This window comes from Narcine bancroftii, chromosome 4, assembly GCF_036971445.1.
Source record: "Narcine bancroftii isolate sNarBan1 chromosome 4, sNarBan1.hap1, whole genome shotgun sequence".
Classification (NCBI taxonomy): domain Eukaryota; kingdom Metazoa; phylum Chordata; class Chondrichthyes; order Torpediniformes; family Narcinidae; genus Narcine; species Narcine bancroftii.
Window position 1 is genome coordinate 170,394,654 of NC_091472.1, and position 21,507 is coordinate 170,416,160.

Sequence of the window (21,507 nt, forward strand, 5' to 3'; positions counted from 1 at the left end):
CAAGATTATTGTCACATGTACCAAAGTACAGAGTTACAAGATAGATCAGTTCGTACAGACAGCAAAACATTACTATTTTGAGACTCATTCCGGAATCTGATGATGAATATAAAAACACTTTCCGTGATTTTGATTCTGTGTGATCTCATACGTGTGATTCTGAGTGTGTTGCTAGGGTGGGATGAGTATTTTGATATGTTGCTAGCTTTCCCAAAGTAGCAAGAGTTTGAGATAGAATCAGTGAAAGGAAGGGGATGTATGAGCCACATTCACAACCCTCTGCATTTCTTAGTTTTGAGCAGAGCAGTTCCTGTACCATAGAGTGATGCACCCTGACAGGATGCTTTCAATCGTTTACCTGTAAATGATGTTGGCATGCTACATTTGTTCAGGTTCTGAGGAAGAGGAGGCACTGGTGTCCTTTCTTGGCCATTGCATTAACCTGAATAGACCAGGACAAGTCACTGGTGAACTTACCTGTTTACCTCAGCACTGTTGATACAAATGGAATGGTTTTAATGAAACCATTGTGAAGATTCAAGTTGCACTAAGCACTTCTGGGTCTGCTTCGTTCATGTGCGCGCATGCATTCTCAACTCTGGGGCACTCTGCTTGATCCTCTTGCACATTTGCAGTTAGTGTTCAGTCGAAGACAAGCAGGTGTTTTTTAATTACTCTACAATAGAGGAAGATGCATCAGTTGTTTCTGGAATCTGTAGCTTGGTTTTTGAGGCCAGGTACTGTAATAGTGTCTTTGAAGTTTAGTTTATAGGTTTCTCCTTCCTCTCAAATACTCAAGTTGTTCCATAAAAATTTAAGAGCCTTTGGGTATGCTAGCTCATACAGCTCTTCCTGAGTTCATCCTTGCCAAATGTTTGTTTTTTTAACCTTCTCATCTGACATAAGAAGATTGAGCACCTCCCCCTCGAGTTTCTGAGGTTGTATTTCAAGTGCATATGTTTTTTGTGGATAGTTATTTGAAGGAACTGTTGAAAGTTTTCAGCCAATTTTGTTTTGGTTGCAGTAGCATATCTAGTCTGTTGATTTCAGGAGAAAACTGTACTACTTCATGGTGGTTTGCATATTAAAGAAACTCCAAAACTGCAGCCACTGAAATCTTGAGCAAACAAGATGCTAGAGGACTCTTGACAAAGAAGTCTTCATAAAGAGTCCAGACCCAAACCATTAACTGATGTTTTCTACCCATGCTTGCTGTCTGACCTGCTGAGTTCCTCCAGCAATTCTGTCAATTTCTAATTTTGTGTTGTGCACAGTGCCCTTAGCCTTCAAAGATGTGTTTTTCATTTACAAAGATCAGAGTTTTAAACTTCACTCTTCATTTTTTTTTTAAATTTGTTCAGTGCCGATGTGAATGGAAAATAAATCAGTAGTGGAATGTAGAGACTTCTCCCCCACAAGATAAAAGTGGGAGAAGGAATCTTTCAGATGACTTTTGTTTAAATACCAGTTTAGCATCTGCGAAGATTATCATAATGATGTTAAGGCCGATAAATTCCATTTGATTGTGGGCAAATACAGCAGCCACTCTATTTGCCAAAAACAAATTGGCCAACAAATTGATCTATATTTGGCAAATTATTTGTGGGGCAAAGTTGGGAAGGACACAAGGTAAATTCAGGTAACTGAAAGCACAATTTCATATCTCATTGAAAGAATGACACAAACACTGTCTCAGAATGTGTACAACATATTTCTGAGTTTGGTTTTGAGAATGTTTTCAGATTTTTTAAAATTGGGAATTAGAGAAAATGAACATTGCACAAATGAGCATAAACTCTGGAGGAGAGTGTTTTCCTTTGTAACTGAATGCGTAATAAGCTCTTGATTGTATTCTTTCAATTGGCACACGTGGATTACAGTGGAAAATTATTCATCCAACCTGTTACAAGAATGCTTTTGCATGCAGTACACGTTCAAATTCATATCAATGTCATCTGCTACTAGGGAATTTTGCATTTAATGTGTATTCACTGCTAACAGAACTAACCAAATTCCTGTTGGTTTTTTTCAGAATTTCATTTGGCTGCTGTGGACGATTCACTGCTGCTGAACTACTATCATTTACTCTTTCAGTCATGCTTGTGCTTATCTGGGTACTAACAGGGCACTGGCTACTGATGGATGGTGAGTAAGACCATTTGTAACCATCTTGTGAAAAAAAAATGTCTTTCAGTCCTCTGCCAGCACAGTGCCTTCTTAAATTGGGAGTAATATTCAGCATAAATTTCCCCAGTTTGAAATATTAGCAAAGTGAAAGGAGAGATTGTTATCCGATAATGACTTATATTGGTTTTTCACTTTGCTCAAGGTTTTGTTCCATTGCAAAGCTTATGATAAAACTTTTAAGCACGTTGAAGGAGCAACTGGAAAATGTCCAAGCTAGGTATATTGTTTGGCCTGGGTCTGATTGTTTTGAAAGGACAATTGAGAATTTTACTCCCAAGAAAATTATTTGCACAGCACTATTTAGCGCGAAGTGTTTATGACTAAAATTTGAAGGAAAGAACGATAATGACTATTTCCTTCATGTGCTGCTTTGAAAGTTCGACCATGCATCTCTCTTCAGGAGGTCCCCGACACTCTTAAATCCACACTTCCAAAATCTGTTCCACCATTTGTTCACAATATTGGGAGTATTGCCTCTGTTTGGTCACACCAGTGTTGGTAATTCCCTCATTCACGGTTTCTCACTCCACCCAAGGCAAATGTTTCTTATTTTGTCCTTTTAATGTTCACGTAATGCATAGTAATTTGACGTAATGGGCAAAATGGCCATTAATATCAAAGTTGGATGCTCAGAATTAGATTATTGCCATTGATTAAATTCTCTTCCACAGTTGCATCATTTGCTGCCAGATTACTACCATTTTGGGGGTGGATGTTACAAAATTATTTATTCTTTCAGACAGATTTTTTTAAACAAAATTTAAATTTTAAATATTTAAATGTAGGTATACAGCACTCTAATAGGCCAATTTGGCCCTATGAGTCCATGCCGCCCAATTTACACTCCATTAACCTGCACACTGTTACCTTTTTGAAGTGTTTGAGGAAGCCAGAGCTCCCGGAGAAAGCCCATGCAGACACAGGGAGAGAGTACAAACTCCATTTAGACAGTGTGGAATTTGAACTTGGGTTGGGTCCCGATCGCCGGCACTGTAAATGCATTGAGCTAACCACTACACCAACCATGCTGCCCTTGCACAAATCCAGAGATTCATAGGCCTCCAGTTACTACTTATCCCCAATTGTATTCAAACTTTGCTTACTTGGCTGTTCCGGAGCCTTCATGGGCATTAGTGAACTTGGTGGCTTTTTAGGATGATCCTGCAGTTTTCTTGTCACCTTCATTCTCCCTTCCCTTTCCCTTTCTCTTCTTTTCTATAGTTCTCCACCCCTTCCCTCTATTCCCAGAGCCATCTCTCCTCCCCCTGCTTGCTGCTGTGCCATCCCTCCCTTATCCACCTCTTACCTCCTGCCATTGAGACAGTGCTTCTACCCCATCCCTCCCCACCCACCATTTTGTTCTGGCACCAGCCAGCAGTTTTCCATACCTTGATAAAGGGCTCAAGCCAAAAATGTTGGTTATGTACCTTTATCTTTGCTATATAAAGCAGTGATCCTCAACTTTTTTCTTTCCACTCACATACCACTTTTAAGTATTCCCAATGCCATAGGTGCTCTGTGATTAGTAAGGGATTGCTTAAGGTGGTAAATGAGTGGGGAAAAAAAGTTTGAAAACCACTATTTTAATCGTACCTAATTGACTCATGTACAGTTTCTTAACTCCAAAGGAAATGGGCCAATGACAATTTTTCTCAAGCAAAAGATTTCAGTAACAATTGGGTCTAGAGCAATAATTCTCAACCTTCCCTTCCCACTCACATACCACCTTAAGCAAACCCTTACTAATCACAGAGCACTGATGGCATAGGGATAACTTAAAGTGGTATGTGAGTGGAAAGATAAAGGTTGATAACTACTGATATAAAGGACACTGTTTGACCTGCTGAGTTACTCCAGCATTGTGTTTTTACTTCAATCATGGTGTCTGCAGACTTTCGTGTTTTATAAGTGATTCTTTAATTCCAGGTTTGTTATTGGGATTAAAATTCTTCAGCTGCCCTTTCATACATTTCCATATTGGGCTGATCTGGTGTTCTGCATGCTGGTACTTGGAGTCATTTAGCAGAGCCGAGATGTTGAGCAGGCCTTGGGTGGCATAACCTCAAGTTTTAAGCAAAAAAAGGTTCCTGCCTCTGGAATATCCTGACTGGTTTACACAAAAAAAAATCAAAGCCAAGGATGGAGATTTGGTTCCTCTGTTGGCTGTGGAACAGTTTAACAGTATTTAAATATCTCTACGTTCAGAGATTTAAACTATTAAGATAGACAAATAAAACATTTACAAATTTTAAGAGATTAATATAATTAATAACAATTTTCAGATTTTTCCATTTAAATTTAGACATATAGCACCTTAACTGTCTTTTTTGGCCCATGAGCTTGTGCCGCCCAATTAACCAACAACCCTGGTATGTTTTAAACAATGGGAGGAAACCATGCAGGCACAAGGAGGACATTCGAATTCCTTACAGACGCAACCCTGATCGCTGGCACCGTAACACCATTGCGTTAAGCTAACCATGCCACCCCAAAGCTGCCAGATGAAAATTTCCTGTTCAAATACATTGGTTCTCTGAATCTGCACTTTGTCTTGTGCAGTGTAATCTCTGCAAAATTGGGCACTACTGCTGGAATCAACAGCAAGACTATTGGATTCCAAAACCTACTGGCACAAAAATAACCCACTTCCCTTTGAAACCACCAGTTGTAGCCAGAAGGCTTGAGATTTGCTATTTATTAAGTGATGGACCATTTTTTCATACAGAAGAATTTTTAAAAAAAATTTATCTGAAAGGATATGGTGGACCGGAGGAATATTTAACCGCAGGAAATGTAGTACATGTACCCATACCTCCTCCCTCACCACTATTCAGGGCCCTAAACAGTCCTTCCAAGTGAAGTAACATTTCACTTTTGAAACTGCAGTGCTCCTGTTGAGGCCTCCGTTACATTAGAAAAGCTCAACGCAGACTAGGAGGTTGTTTTGTTGAGCATCTTTGCTCTGTCTTCTTCAATAGCGAGGACCTCCCATTTCAATTCTGCGCCCCAATCGCACACGGACATGTCTATCCATGGGCTCATTCACTGCCAAACCAGGCCACTCTTAAATTGAAGGAACAACACCTCATATTCCATCTGGGGACCCTACAACCAGATGATATTACCATTGACTTCTCTGGATTCTGTTAGGTCCCTTCCTTGTCTCCCTTTCTTTCCCTATCCCTCTATGTCTCCCTTTCTCTGCCTCACCTCTTTATTCAGAAACCTATCTTTCTCTCCCCCCCCCCCCCCCACAATTACCCCGGCTTTTTTCTCTTCTCCCCTCCTACCCATATCAACCCATAACCTCTTGCCTGCTGGCCTATGCTCCTCCCCCTCCCCTCCAAACATTTTATTGAAGTGCCTGTCTTTTTTGCAAATATTTTGTGATGAAATATTGATTATGAATCTTTGCTGTATAAAGAACACTATGATTTATTGAGCTTCTCTGACATTTGTGTATTAAACTTCAATGTTGTCTTTAAGGATTTCCATATAATGCTTCACAAAGTGGACAGAATGTTGGGGGGGGCGGGGGGTGTGCCCCAAGGTACCAGGCAAGGGATGAGAATGGGAAGGGAGCGGTGGGGTGAGAAGAGGCCCTTTCCAAGCAGAAAATGTTCCACCAGTTGTATTTCAAGATTGATCTTTGCTCAGGTAGAGGTTATACAGATGTTCGTAGAGCTGCAACCACAAAACAGAGAAAGAACTGCTTGTTTGTTAAGTGAAGGTTACGGTAATTTCAAACTCTAAATCCATGTTATAATTTGAGTTCTGCCAATTTTCAGTAAGATCACAAGGCCCATTATTATCAGTGCACGTTCACTTCCTTCTCCCTTCAAAGGGGAAGAATAGGTTGTGCATACAAGGCACTTCTCAGCGATTGAGAGCTTCCTGTGGTTCCAGCTGTAATGGGTTACATCCACACTGATCAAATCCAGACATTAACTGCAAGGCATTGTGCTCAATTAATAACCGATGTGGCTCCTAATTATTAACTTAAGCTGCCCAGAAGACACCCACAATGTCTTTATCCTGAAGAAATCCATTGCAGTTCAGTCTTTGTTCAAGTATGCCAGACCAGTGGTTGATCATTCTGTCACATGGACTTCCTTCTGATAAATGGCTACTGACACTTGTGCAGGTTTCTGATACTACAGATGAGTGTTCATGCAAGGTATGCTAACTCATATAACATGGCTGCATGTTTAAGGACCATATCAGATGTTTGGATAAATCCAATTTTCTGTGTGTCTCATACTAGTCAGAAAGAAGCAAGCAACAAAAAGATTGTATCAGCATTGGGTTTCTGGGCATGGAGTCACAAATACTTGTAATTTTGCTGTGTTACATTCCTTGAGTGGAAAGTACAAAGGGGGTGATCAGTGAGAAGGGATGAATCGATAAGGGAATCACGGAGGGATCAATCTCTGAGGAAGTCAGAGAGGGGAAGATGTGTCTGGTGGTGGGATCACTTCCCAGTTTTTTTCTCTTCCGTCCCCTCACCCATATCCACCAATGACCTCACCTGTGGTACTGTGCATCTTGCCCTGCCCCATCCCCCACAATTTTACTCAGGGTCCAGCCTGTTTTTTTTTGCTCACACCTTGACAAAAGGCTCAGATCTGTTATGTATCTCTACTACATAAAGATCGCTGCGTGACCTGCTGATATTCTCCAGCACTTCAGTGTGTGAAATTACAATCACAGCAACTGCTTGCTTGTTTAATATTCCAGATAATATTGTAGTACCTTAACCAATCTCTCTTATCTCCTCAAAACAAATCAGTTGGATTGATCACTCTTTCTGTTTAATATGTTTTTATTGGCTCTCCGTTAAGCCTCAAGAAATTTCTTCAATGAAACAAGAATCAGGAGAAAAGTAGATAAATGTCAAATTCAATGAACAATCACATAGTGGGCAAAAATATTAATTTTGTTTAGACATACAGCACAGAAACAGCCCTTTTGGCCCATGAGCCAGTGCTGCCCAATTGCACCCAATTAACATACAACCCCGGTACATTTTCCCCTGGGTGGCACAGTTAGCGTAGCGATTAGCACCATTAACTAATATGACCAGGGTTCCACAGTCTGTAAGGAGTTTGTATGGTCTTCACGTGTCTGCATAGGTTTTCCCTGGGAGCTTCGGTTTCTTTCCACCATTCAAAAAAACGAACTGGTGTCGTAGATTAATTGAGCGACATGGGCTCGTGGGCCAAAGGGCCTGTTACCGTGCTGTATATCTTTAAAAAAATTTTGATTTGGATGGACATAATTGTTCTATGGACATAAATTGCATCTTCTTTATTTGGCTCTTTTTTGATGTTGAAATTTAATTTCTTTGCTTTTTCCTTGTGGTTTTGTTAAAAGATTACAGTACAACTCCGATTATCTAAAATGGTCGGGGCCGGGCCTATGTTGGATAAACGTTTTTTTTTTGGAGAACTGATTTTTTTAGAATAGCCCAATAACAACAGCAAATCACTTGTATCAATGTTTAAACAACAGTAAACAACAGGGGAAGGCTTTTTAAGCATTAAAATAATGTTTAATTCTCACCAAATAAACTGCTGGCCACTGCTGATCACCGAGACCTCCCAACTGCAGCCAATCCCCGACACATATGCGCTGCTGCCGTTGATCCCTGGGGAGGCTTCCCGGGCCAGTGGAACACTAACTGGCGAGTCAGTTGGCTCCTGTCTCCTAAGTCACCCGAGCTCCTGACCCCGAGTCCCAACTCCAAATCCTCCCCTGCCAGGCCTACCACACATGCACACCGGGGATTCTGGTGTGCAGTAGTAGGCTGAGGGAAAGCTTCATCGTTGGCGTTGGGGAGCTCCGCTGTGCCAAGGAGGGAAGGAAAGGGAGAAGAGGAAGGGAACGCCACTGAGCCAGAGGTCCCACTCCTGCCCAGGAGGCCACTCTCCTTGATGACACTGGGACAAGAAATTCTTCCAACTGCTTGTGGCTAGGAGACAGTGGTACACAGTTTGACAGGAGAGTTGAAGAGAAAAATCAATAAGGTTAGGTAAAGAGGAAATGGAATGAGAGAGGGATTTACCTGAAACGAGGACAATCATCGTTCTAATTTCATGTCGGGTGAATTTCTTTTTCAACATGTGAGGTCAGTTCGACTGAAAAAGAAATTTGGATAAATGAGGATTTCTGATTTGTTTCAGATATCCTCATTTATTTGAAATTTAAAAAAATTATCTGAAATTTAAAAAAAATAGAATAAATGAGGATTTCTGAGAATCTGATTTTGGATATTTGAAGTTGTACTGTATATTTATAATTATCAATTATTTTGTAGTTCCTTGTGACATAGTATGCAGATGTTCTGCCCATCAAGCTTGTATCAGCTCTAAGGATCCCATCAATCTCACTTCCTCCACTTGCCTGTAACATATTCTCATGTGCCCTTGGACTCTCCAATCTCCTGCCTGCACTAGGGGTAATTTGCTGTAATCTGTAACTAGGATCAGAGAAGAAACTGCAGCACCCCGATAAACATCTGCAGTCAGAAAGAACTCTTGACATTTTAAATTGTTTTTAGGATAAAGGGCATTTGTGAATAGTTGAATTCATTTGACATTTATTTGGTTATTCTTCCTTTCCTGTCGCTGCCAAAATATACAAATATTTTGTTTAAAAAGGCGCAGTCCATTTAAAATCTGGTATCAATGGCAAAGCAAGAATGGTCATTCAGAATGGAAAATGTGACTTTCTGACTTATTTAGTCAGAATGATTGCCTTGTCTGAAAGATTTACTGTGGATAGACAGGGCTGTGAAGTTGAGTTTACACCACAACAGGTTTGAGAGACTTGAATGATCTGTTCTCTGGTTATGGATCTGTTGCCAATATGGACTGAATTTAAGAGTAGCTAATTCTAGTTAACATCCTTGCTATTTATTTCACTTGAACTATTCACTACTTGGTGCTGTGTTGTGACTTTATAACTAGTTTCTGCCATTCCAAATGAAAGATTACAGAGAGTTCTGATTTTAATTGTTTCAAATTTGCAGAAATATTGTCACTGAAATATAACATGATGTTTTACCACTTTCTAAAAGGCATTAAAAAAAATAAGATTATAGTTCTATTTGAGGAAATCTGTAATTTGGTTTATGCATCTAGCTAACACAACTGAAAATTGATCTTTACCTAGGTTTGCTCTTTGATTGTAAGTTTGGATATCTTAATGTGACATTCACAGGTATAAAGTTTTGGGCTGTAAGTTATCAGTATTTTTCAAAAGTATACCAAGTCCATTTGACTCCCAATCTCATTGCAGTTTTGACCTATGCATTGGATAAAAGAGCCTATTTCTTGAAGTGACTGAGACACCATGTGATTGATCATGGCATGAAATTGCATAACCTACTACCCTTGATATTCCATAACAATACCCCATTGGCAGGGCCTATATCATTAACATCTTGTGGAAGATGTCATTACATCATTGACTGTAAACTCAATCAATCAATCAATCATGTAAATACAGGTACATAATCCTTTATCCGGATATCTAAAATCCGGAAAGCTCCAAAATCCGGCATTTTTTTCCTGCTGCTGGTACAGTAGAGAGAGATACAGCAGTGCGACTAGGTTGGAGGGGTAGAGAGACGGCAGCGCGACTGGAAGGATACGGCAGCGCGACTGGAAGGATACGGCAGCACAATTCGGGTGGGATTAAGTCTGGGGCAGTTGGCTTTTGTTCTGAAATCTTGAAAAATCTGAAATTCGGAACACACTGTGATAATGAGTAAGGGTTCCATTATTGTCAAGTAATACTGCATTTAGAATGTAACATACATGAAATTCTTTAACTTTTGTCTACTGTAAGGCAGACAGAAAGTCACCACTTAATCTCAGTGTGTGTAACATCCTGGCTGGCCAACAGTGAGTGACAACCTTTTCACCCTGAACAAGTATGGGCTGCTCTGCCATAGCCTGGGTGAGTGCAACTCCCTCAGCATTGAAGAAATTTAACGTTATCCAGAACAAAGCAGTGCAGTACTACCTGTGGACAATATCTGCAGCATGCACAATCTCCCAAAGGCATTGTGATAACTCAACAACACTGCTTTACCAGCCATAGTTTATATCAATTACCCAGAAAGAAGCAGCAAGCACTTTTCTCCTCGAGAGCAATAAAAGCTGACCTTGCCATTTGACAGAAATTATTGAAAAAATATCTATTGAATGTTTAGTTGACAAATATTGTTTTAACCAAATATCCCTTCTGCTGTGACAGTAGCTAAAAAACTTCAATGAAGTAATTCAAAGATGCTAACTTAACTCAAATGTTTTAGTGGTAATCAAGTTGACAGGGTTAGGTTCCCATCACTGAGAATAAATCTATGACAAATAAATGAAAACGGGAAAAAAAACATGCTATAAATCTAAAATTTGGGGAAAAAAAACTGCTAGAAAACCTGAGAAGTTTAGGCCACCTCAGTGGGAAGAGAAAAAGTTAATGTTTCACTGTAAAGATTCTTCACCAGAACTGGGAAGGAAGCTCATGAATCTGCAGGGAGAATGGAGGTGGGTGTCCCTTATATTGGTACAACCAGGGTGACCATGGGGGAGTCTGTTCAATGAGTGAATACAAACAGTTATGTAAAAGAACAAAGATAATGTTACAACACTGGATGATGTTAGTGGAACTGCACATGAAGCAATGTATGCAGTTTTGGTAAGGAAAGAGATCATTAAGTTGTAAATGGTAATGTTCATGAGAATGTTCATGAGATAGAACATTTCTCCCTGGATCATTAAGGGGGGGGTGGGGGGGGGTGAAACGCAATAAAATCATTGGGTATAGATAAGGTAAATGCTGTTGTATAGGAAAACCATGGAATTACCACCTAAAATGTTGGTTTTGAACAGCACCCTTTGTGTAAGACAACCCCTCCCCCTCATAAATCTGGCACTTACCACTCACCAGTGTCGTCTATTATCATCTGATAGTACAAGAACAACCTGATGAAACAGCATCCTCGGTGCAAAACGTACAGATGTACAACCAGACATAATTCACATATAGACAAACAATACATAAGGCAGAACAAGTATTTCACCTAAACAAATAAATATTGTTTTATAAATACGAGAGTCTCAAATGGTTAGTGTGAACAGTTCCTTAGTCGTTCAGCATTCTCACTGCCTATGGGAAGAAGCTGCTCCTCAGCCTGGTGGTGCTGGCTCTGATCCTCCTGTATCTCTTCCCCAAATGGAGCAACTGAAAGATGCTGTGTGCAGGGTGGAAGGGGACCTCAATGATTTTGTGCATCTTCTTCAGAAAACTATTCCAGTAGATCACATCAGTGGGGGTAGGGAGATTCAAATGATTTTCTCTGGATCTTGTGGTCCTGTGAATTGACCTCTAATCCATTTCTCTACAGCAACCATACCACACTGTGATGCAGCCGGTCAGGACACTCTCGATAGAGCTCTTATAGAAGTTTGACATAACGGTGGCCGGTAGCCTTGCCCGCTTCAGTCTTTTCAGGGAGTACAGTCACTGTTGTACCTTCCTGACAAGTGAAGAGTTGTTGAGTGTCCACGACAGGTCATTAATTAAGTGAACTCCAAGGAACTTTGTGCTCTTCACTCTCTCTCTCTCTACTACAGAGTTGTTGATGTGTAGTGGACGGTGTCATTCCTGGTCCTCCTGAAGTCCATGATCACCTCCTTCGTCTTGTCCACATCGAGACTCGGGTTGTTTCTCTCACACCATTTCACGAGATTTTCCACCTCTTCTCTGTAGTCTGACTCGTCGTTGTTGGTCATATGCAAACTTGGAGGTGGATCTGGCAATACAGTCGTGGGTTAGTAGCATGAACAGGAGTGGGCTCAGGGTTGGCATTAGGGTAACTATGGGGGAGGGGCACAAACTGATGTTCAGAAACTCGTTTAGAGGGTGGTGGTGCCTACCTGCCATGAACCTCCTCCGTGCACTGCCGTCTCACTTCCCCTTCCCTCCAATGTAACATACAAATGAGCTGCTTATAATGAGTGGAGATTAGTGATGCTAGTCCTGCAGGTGGGGGGGGGCACAATAACTCATTTGTGGGGGAGATAATACCTGAGGATGCCCACCCCCTTGCCACCAGCTGTGAGTGAACTGAGTGCACATCCCTGAGGTGTGCCAGAGCTCAATGTGATGGTGCTCGATGTTCTGCTACCAACCCGGACAGACTGGTCTTTCTGTTAGGAAGTCCAGGATCCAATTACAGAGAGGGGTGTTGAGTCCCAGTGAGGACAGCTTCTCCACCAACCTCTGGGGAATGATTGTGTTAAATACCAAGCTGAAATCCATGAACAGCAGCCTGGCATATGAGGTGTCGTTCTTCTGATGGGTCAGGGTGGAGTAAAGTGACCAGCATCTCTGGGAGGTGTGCTTTGTTGTGTTCCCTCACCAGATGCTCGAAGCATTTCATAATGGTGGAGGTAAGTAATTGATGCCTGTTATTGTCGCCCTCTTGGGTACGTGGATGATGGTGACTGCTTTGAACCCTGTTGGAACAATGGACTGTTGCAGTGAGATGTTGAAGATGTCCGTGAAGACTTCTGTGAATTGGTCTGTACAGTCCTTCAGTACCCGACCAGGTATATTGTCACGTCCCGCCTCCTTGTGTGGGTGAAACCCTGTTTCTGGAATTCAGTCAACTGGCAGAAAGAAAATCGTGGAAAAATGATGTAAAAAAAAAAGTATGGAAGTTTAAAATTGGCGTGCCTTGCAGTTATTTCTATATTCATGCAACACGCAGTCTCCAGCAGCTGGAAAACTCACATATTCACCATCCACCAATCCCTGTAGATGCTGGATACTAAGAGTTTTATTGTACTTGGAAGTTAGCTAGCAATATAGAAAAGCTGTCCTCTGTTGTAATGATATTATTTTGCTGTTACTCCATCTAGCTAGTTGATGGCAATGATAAAATAATGTCACAGTGGGTGAGCAACAGCAGTGGTCCTCTACAGCACTTCTTTCTTCAAATACTGTACCTGGCTTGATATGGTTTCCTCATTCACTTAATGAGATGATGAGTGCTGCATGGTTAATGTAGCAGTTAGTGCAACGCTCTTACAGCACCAGCTACCCGAGTTTGAATCTGGCGCTATTTGTAAGGAGTCTGTCTGTAGGTTCTCTCTTTGGGTTTCCTCTGGGTGCTCAGGTTTCTTCCCACCTTCAAAACTTTCTGGGGATTTTGGTCAATTGGGTGTAATTGGGCGGCGTAGGCTCGTGGGCCCAAAGGGCCTGTTATCATGCTGTGCATCTAAATTTAAAGTTATATGGATGAAGATTTACAAGCTTATTGCCATATGCACTAATACAATGTACACATCCACCAAAATTCTTGCTTGTTTCAGCCACACTTAAATGCTGCTACATTGAATTCTGTCTATTCCAAGAAAATGCACTGGTCTTTGTCTTTTGCCACAATGCTTTGCACTTCATCTTTTCACCAGAATTTTTGTTAGGGACTTTTGCAAAATTATTTTCCCATCATTTTCTGAATTCATTATCCAGCTGTGTTGATCTTTTTTATTCTCTAGCAGTGGACTGTATTTTGGAGATGTGCAAAAGTAGGAAATTATTTGAACATTTATGATTTACTTGTTGTACTGAACTACAATTTACCTGTGTGAAGCTTCATTGAATCCTGGTGACTATAAAGAATGATACTCAGCAGCATCAAATTATGCCAGCTGATTTCTGTGGGAACACAAGCTGATGACATTTGCCATACAATCTCCAAATGTGTGCATTGCCTTCAAATAAACTAGTTTATGAGGAGTCACGTGATGGAGTAGTGGCCGGACGGTGAACTCCAGCCCTCTCCAGAAAAGTCGGGAAAAACGAGAGAAAATACAAAGGCACAGAAATACAAGTTAAAGAAAAGTGAATATAAAGGTGGAAAGAAGATGGAGACAAAAGGAGAAAAATCAAAATCAACGGAAAGAAGAGAGGAAGAGAAGACAACAGAGGAAAAAGGTGAAGGCCTTACCTGTCCGAAGAGGCCCGCTGCGGAGAGAAGACCCCACTACCTCAGGTCGGTAGAAAGAGAACTACAACAATGGCTCACAGAGCCGAGTAAAAGTGCGCAACCGCGCATGCGCGACTCCTCGCGCATGCGCGATGCGCATACAAAAAAACACACCGACGGGAGGGGGGACCAGCTGGGGAGTCGATCTCCACAGCCGGCAACGACAGCTGCAGAACACCTGCAGCAAGAAGACACCACAGAAGACAATGGAAACAAGAAAGAAGAGGAGGAAAGGGCAGCAAAGAAACAACAGATGGTCAACCTAGAGGAAGAAGAAGAGGAAGAGGAAGAGTACAGGGAAATAGAAGAAGAAAAGATAGGCAAGGTAAAGGAGGTACTTGCTCTTGTTAGAGGATACATGGAGTCATTTAAAGAATGGCAAACACAGGAATTCAATGATTTAAGAAGAAGAATAAACAACACAGAAAAGAAAATAAATAAAATGGATATGACCTTAACAGAAATGGGGAAAAAAATGGACAAGATGGAAGAACGGGCAATAGCAGCAGAAATGGAGGTAGAAGACTTAAAAAAGAAATTGGAGGAATCTAATAAAAAAACTAAAGAGACACAAGAATTACTAGCCCAAAAAATAGATATAATGGAAAATTATAACAGAAGAAATAACATAAAGATAGTGGGCCTTAAGGAAGATGTAGAAGGCAAGAATATGAGGGAGTTTATAAAAGAATGGATCCCTAAGGCCCTAGGATGTCCAGAACTACAGCAAGAAATGGAAATAGAAAGGGCACATAGAGCATTGGCCCCTAAACCACAACCACAACAAAAACCAAGATCTATTGTAGTAAAATTCCTAAGATATACTACAAGAGAAAAGGTGCTGGAGAAGACAATGGAAAAAGTAAGAGAGGGCAACAAACCACTGGAGTATAAAGGGCAAAAAATCTTCATTTATCCAGATATAAGCTTTGAACTCCTAAAGAAGAGAAAAGAGTTCAATGCAGCAAAAGCGATTTTATGGAAGAAAGGATATAAATTTACACTGAAGCATCCTGCGGTATTGAAAATATTTATTCCAGGACAACAAAACAGACTATTCTCGGATCCAGAAGAAGCACGAAAATTTGCAGAACAATTACAAAAATAGACTGAGGGATGAAGACGGGTAATGAGAGCAAAAATTATCACGATTGATATGTATGTGGGTAAAGACAAAAATAGACTGAGGGATGAAGACGGGTAAGGAGGGTAAAAATGACCACGATTGATATGTATGCGGGTAAAGAGGTATAAGAGTGAATAGAGACAACGGGCATATGTGAAAGTATCTGTAATTAGAGGAAAACATAGAAAGTATAGACAAGAATTAATAAGGGAAGGTAATGGAATAGAGAGAATAAGGAGGGAACTAAAAGAGTGACCTTTGTGACATATAAAAAACGAAATCTTTTCTGGGGGGGGCTGGGTGGGGGGAAAAGAGCGGTCACTGCAAAATCAGTTGACGCTTGCGAGTGGATTCGCAAATCCAAATGGAGAGGGGAGATGTGGTTGTCCGACAAGGGATAAAGGGCAACTCAGGAGGGGAAGGGGAGATTGGGGATAAAGAAGATAGAAATAGGAGAATAAGGAAAATGTTGGATGTTGTAGGAATGTTGTCTGGTAAAGAGTTGAAAATAAGAAAACAGAAATGGAAAAGGAGGAAAGGTAATGATGGAAAAACGGAAAGAGAAGATAAACAAAATATAAAATGGCTACGCTGAACTATATGACTCTAAATATTAATGGAATACATAACCAAATTAAAAGGAAGAAACTACTAAATTTACTGAAAAAGGAAAAAATAGATATAGCATTTGTCCAAGAAACACATTTAACTGAATTGGAGCACAAGAAATTAAAGAGAGATTGGGTAGGACATGTAACAGCAGCATCGTATAATTCAAAAGCAAGAGGAGTGGCTATATTAATTAGCAAAAATGTGCCATTTAAAATAGAAGAGGAAATAATAGATCCAGCAGGGAGATATGTTATGATAAAATGTCAGATATATTCAGAGCTTTGGAATCTACTTAATATATATTCACCTAACGAAGAAGATCAAAAGTTTATGCAAGATATCTTTTTGAAGGTAGCTAATACGCAAGGGAACATACTAATAGGAGGGGATTTCAATCTGAATTTGGATCCAAATATGGATAAAACGGGGAAAAAAATTAACAGGAAGAACAAAGTAACCAAATTTATAATTAAATCAATGCAAGAAATGAAACTTGTGGACATATGGAGGAAACAAAACCCAAAAGAAAAGGAATACTCATACTACTCGACTAGACATAAAACATACTCAAGGATAGACCTATTCCTGTTATCAGCCCACATACAAGGGAGAGTTAGGAAAACGGAATATAAAGCTAGACTATTATCGGACCACTCACCCCTGTTATTGGCAATAGAGCTAGAAGACATCCCTCCAAGAATGTATAGATGGAGATTAAACCCCATGCTACTTAAAAGACAGGATTTTAGAGAATTTATTGAAAAACAATTAAAAATGTACTTTGAAGTAAATACGGAATCAGTGGAAGATAAGTTTATACTATGGGACGCAATGAAAGCATTCATTAGAGGGCAAATAATAAGTTATGCAACCAAGATGAAGAAGGACTATAATCAGGAAACAGAGCAGTTGGAAAGGGAAATAATAAACATAGAAAAAAAATTAGCAATAAAGGAAGATACAACCAAAAGAAGAGAATTGGCGGATAAAAAAATAAAATATGAAACATTACAAACATATAAGGTGGAGAAGAATATAATGAAGACAAAACAGAAATATTATGAACTAGGGGAAAAAACACACAAAATCCTAGCATGGCAGCTTAAGACAGAGCAAACTAAGAAAACGGTATTGGCAACAAGGAAAAAAGACAAACAAATTACATATAATCCAAAAGAAATTAAGGAAAACTTCAGAGAATTCTATGAACAATTATACCGAACCGAAAACGAAGGGAAAGAAGGGAAAATAGATGAATTTTTGACTAAAATTGAACTACCAAAACTACAAATAGAGGAACAAAATAAATTAACAGAACCATTTGGAACAGTAGAAATACAAGAGATAATAAAAAATTTACCAAATAATAAGACACCAGGAGAGGATGGACTCCCAATAGAATTCTACAAAACATTTAAAGACCTAATAATACCGCCCCTCCTGGATGTAATCAACCAGATTGATGAGACACAAAACTTACCAGATTCATGTAAAACAGCAATAATTACAGTGATACTAAAACAAGGGAAAGATCCACTCTCACCAGCGTCATATAGACCAATATCTTTGCTAAACACAGATTATAAGATAATAGCTAAACTATTAGCGAACAGATTAGCAGAACAGGTACCGAAAATGGTAAATTTAGACCAAACTGGATTTATCAAAAAAAGACGCACAACAGACAATATTTGTAAATTTATTAACTTAATTCATGCAGTAGAAGGAAATAAAGCACCGGCAGTAGCAGTTGCTTTAGACGCAGAGAAGGCCTTCGACAGAGTAGAATGGAATTACTTGTTCAAAGTATTGCAAAAATTCAGTTTACCGGAGAAGTATATTAATTGGATTAAAGCATTATATAAGGGACCGTTAGCGAAAGTGACAGTAAATGGACATGTATCAAAGCAATTTAACTTAAGCAGGTCAACGCGGCAGGGATGCCCACTATCACCATTATTGTTTGCGCTAGCTATAGAACCACTAGCAGAATCGATAAGAAGAGATAATAATATAAAAGGAATAAAAATAAAAGACAGGGAATATAAAATCAGTCTGTTTGCGGATGATGTGATAGTGTACTTAACAGAACCAGAACTATCAATAAAAGAACTATATAAGAAATTGAAGGAATATGGAGAAGTGTCGGGATACAAGATAAACGTAAATAAAAGTGAAGCAATGCCTATGAATAACGCGGATTTCTCAAAATTTAAGGAGGAATCCCCATTCAGATGGCAAACGCAGGCAATAAGATACCTAGGTGTGCAAATAAACAAAAATCTAGGCCAATTATATAAACTCAATTACAATCCACTAATGAAAAAACTACAGGATGATTTAGAGCATTGGAAAGAGCTACCACTAACACTGATAGGAAGGATAAACTGTATTAAAATGAACATTTTTCCAAGGATACTATACTTATTTCAGGCATTGCCAATACAACTGACAGAAAAATTCTTCAAAGAGTTAAAGAAAATAATAAGGAGATTTTTATGGAGAGGGGGGAAACCGAGGATAGCACTAGACAAATTAACAGAATGGTATAAACAAGGAGGCTTACAATTGCCAAACTTCAAAAATTATTATAGAGCCGCACAATTAAGGTACCTATCAGATTTTTATCAAACAAGGGAAAAACCAGACTGGACGAGACTAGAATTAGATAAAATAGGGGAAAAGATACCTGAACACATATTATATAAATGGGACGAAAAATTGGTACAACATAGAACTTCTCCAGTATTACACCATCTCCTCAATATATGGAAGAAGATACATGTAGAAAGAAATAAAATAAATTACCAAATACCAAAACTAATATTGACGCAAAATAAGCTACTCCCTTTTACAATAGACAACCTTGCCTTTAGAAAATGGGAAAAAAAAGGGATTAAAAGAATAGAAAATTGTTTTTCAGGAAGTAGATTCTTATCCTTTGAACAAATGAGAGATAAGTACAATATAACGGGAGATACAGCGCTGGCATATTACCAACTGAGATCCTACTTGAAAGATAAATTAGGAAGCAACTTGAGTTTACCAGAGGGAAGTAACCTTGAATATGTGATTACAGATACAATGTTAATCAAAAGATTTATAAAAAATATGTATATTAAACTGCAAGAAAAGGAAAATGAGGAAACAAATGGTAAAACTAAACAAAAATGGGAACAAGATTTAAATATAAAGATAAAAAAGGAAACATGGGAGAAGTTATGCTCTGGAACGATGAGAAATACAATAAATACGAGGCTGCGTATGATACAATATAATTGGTTACACAGACTATACATTACACCGCAAAAGTTAAATAAATGGGACCCAACAGTATCTGATAGATGTTTTCGATGTAAAAAAGAAAGGGGAACAACAATTCATGCAATCTGGACATGTGAGAGAGTAGAAAAATTTTGGGATGATCTCAATCAGATATTAAATAAAATAACAGAAAACAATATACCAAAGAATCCAGAGATCTTTCTCCTAAGTAACATAAAAAATAAAGAATTTGGAATTGACTTGGAGGATGCACAAAAAAGATTTGTTAAGATAGCCCTAGCTGTAGCAAAAAAATGTATTATGTCAACCTGGAAATTGGAAGATAATTTGAAAATACAACAATGGTATATAGAAATGAATAAATGTATTCCATTAGAAAAAATAACATATAGTTTAAGAAATAATATCGAAATATTCGAACAAGTATGGGAGCCTTACATTAAATACAATAGCGAAAACCTACCGGGAACAAACATTACCTAAGTTGATGGAAGGAGAAGAGAAGAAAAAAATGGACTCAGTAGAATTTCTGGTGTATTTTTGTTGAATGACAACATTGTCTAACTGAATTAATGCAACCTAGATTGTATAACTAAAATGGATGAGAGGGGGGAGGGATGGGGGGGTGGCTTGGGAGGAGGGAGGGGGGAGGGAGAAAAAGTCACTGTAAATGTGTGGAAAAGAAAAAGTGTATATCATGGCTATTGTGATTTATGGTGTGAAAAATAAAAAATTTAAAAAAAAAAAAAAAAAAAAAAAAAAAATAAACTAGTTTATGTTATGACTGGACTGCACTTTGCATTCAGATTTTTTTGGATAAATGTTCATTCGGGAAGAACCAAAGTTAGACCACGAAAACCTCAATGCATTTTCAGCCCATTTAAATTTAGACACACAGTACGGTAACAGGCCCTTTCGGCCCATGAGTTCATGCTGCCCTGATACACTATTTAACCTACAAGCCCTGGTACATTTTGAATGGTGGGAGGAAACTGGAGTACCCGGAGGAAACCCACGCAGACACAGGGGGAAAGTATAAACTCCTTGTAGCACAGGATTCAAACTCCAGTCCCAATTGTTGGTACTGTTACAGCATTGCTCTGACCATGCCGTCCCTAGTAACTAATATGATGTGCCATATTAGTTACTGTGTATGTAATTTTGGAGGAATAATCAACAATGGATGTATTTTCCTGGAAGAGATAATTGTGAAATGCTGTCTGGCCACATTGACAGGGTTTTTTTTCCTATACAAGAAAAAATGGCTAGATATTCTCGAGCCTTTATACCCCAAACTACTCCACATTCATTTAGAAACTTTGAAGTAAGGCTGCTATTGGCATGCAAGAAACTTAGCAGCCACTGCCCCACCCCCCCTCCACCAACCCCTCCAAGCAGCAGTAAAATAATCAGAATAAGAATTTATTGTCATGAACAAATAATGAAATTTCCAGCAGCGACTTTGTGCAAATATTCATATTATAACTATCTTACAATCATTCATATAAAAAATTTAAATAATCGTGCACAAAAAGTAAGGCAGTGGCTGGTTCATTGATTATTCAGGAATTTGATGGCAGAGGGGAAGAAGCTGTCCTTGTGCCATTGAGTGTTTGTCTTTAAGCTCCTGTACCTTTTTTCCGGATGGTAGTAGAGTGAAGAAGGCATGGCCTAGGTGGTGGGGGTCTTTGAAGATGGAGGCGGCTTTTTTAAGACACCGCCTCATGTAGATGTCCTCGATGGAATGAAGTCTGGTGCCTGTGATGTTGCAGGCCAAGATAACAACCCTCTGGAGTTTATTCCTGTCCTGAGAGTTGGCACCTCCATACCACGCAGTGATGCAACCAGCCAGAATGCTTTCCACGGTACAACTGTAGAAGTTTTCAAGAGTCTTCAGTGACATGCTGAATCTCCTTAGCCACCTCACAAAATATAACCACTGGCGACCCTTCTTTGTGATTGCTTCAACATGGAGACTCCAGGACAGATCCTCAGAGATGTTGACATCCAGGAATTGGAAGATCTTGACCCTCTCCACTACTGAGCCCTCGCTGAAGACTGGGTCATGTTTCCCTGACTTCCTCCTGAAGTCCATAATCATTTCCTTGGTTTTGCTGATGTTGAGTGCAAGGCTGTTATTGTTACACCATTCAATGAGCTGATCTTTCTCTCTCCTATACGCTTCCTCATTTCCATTTGTGATTCTGCCAACAACTGTGGTGTCATCAGTGAATTT

At 39.4% G+C, this 21,507-nt stretch overlaps 1 protein-coding gene across 2 annotated transcripts in view; it reads left to right on the top strand.

The window, feature by feature from the left end:
* sppl3 (signal peptide peptidase 3) overlaps positions 1-21,507 on the top strand; it is a 176,331-nt gene that overhangs the window by 109,789 nt on the left and 45,035 nt on the right. For both annotated transcript variants that reach the window (XM_069932938.1, XM_069932936.1), the window contains one exon: positions 2,033-2,145. In XM_069932938.1, the coding sequence (XP_069789039.1) occupies positions 2,033-2,145 (113 nt within the window). The remainder of the gene's footprint in view (positions 1-2,032; positions 2,146-21,507) is intronic.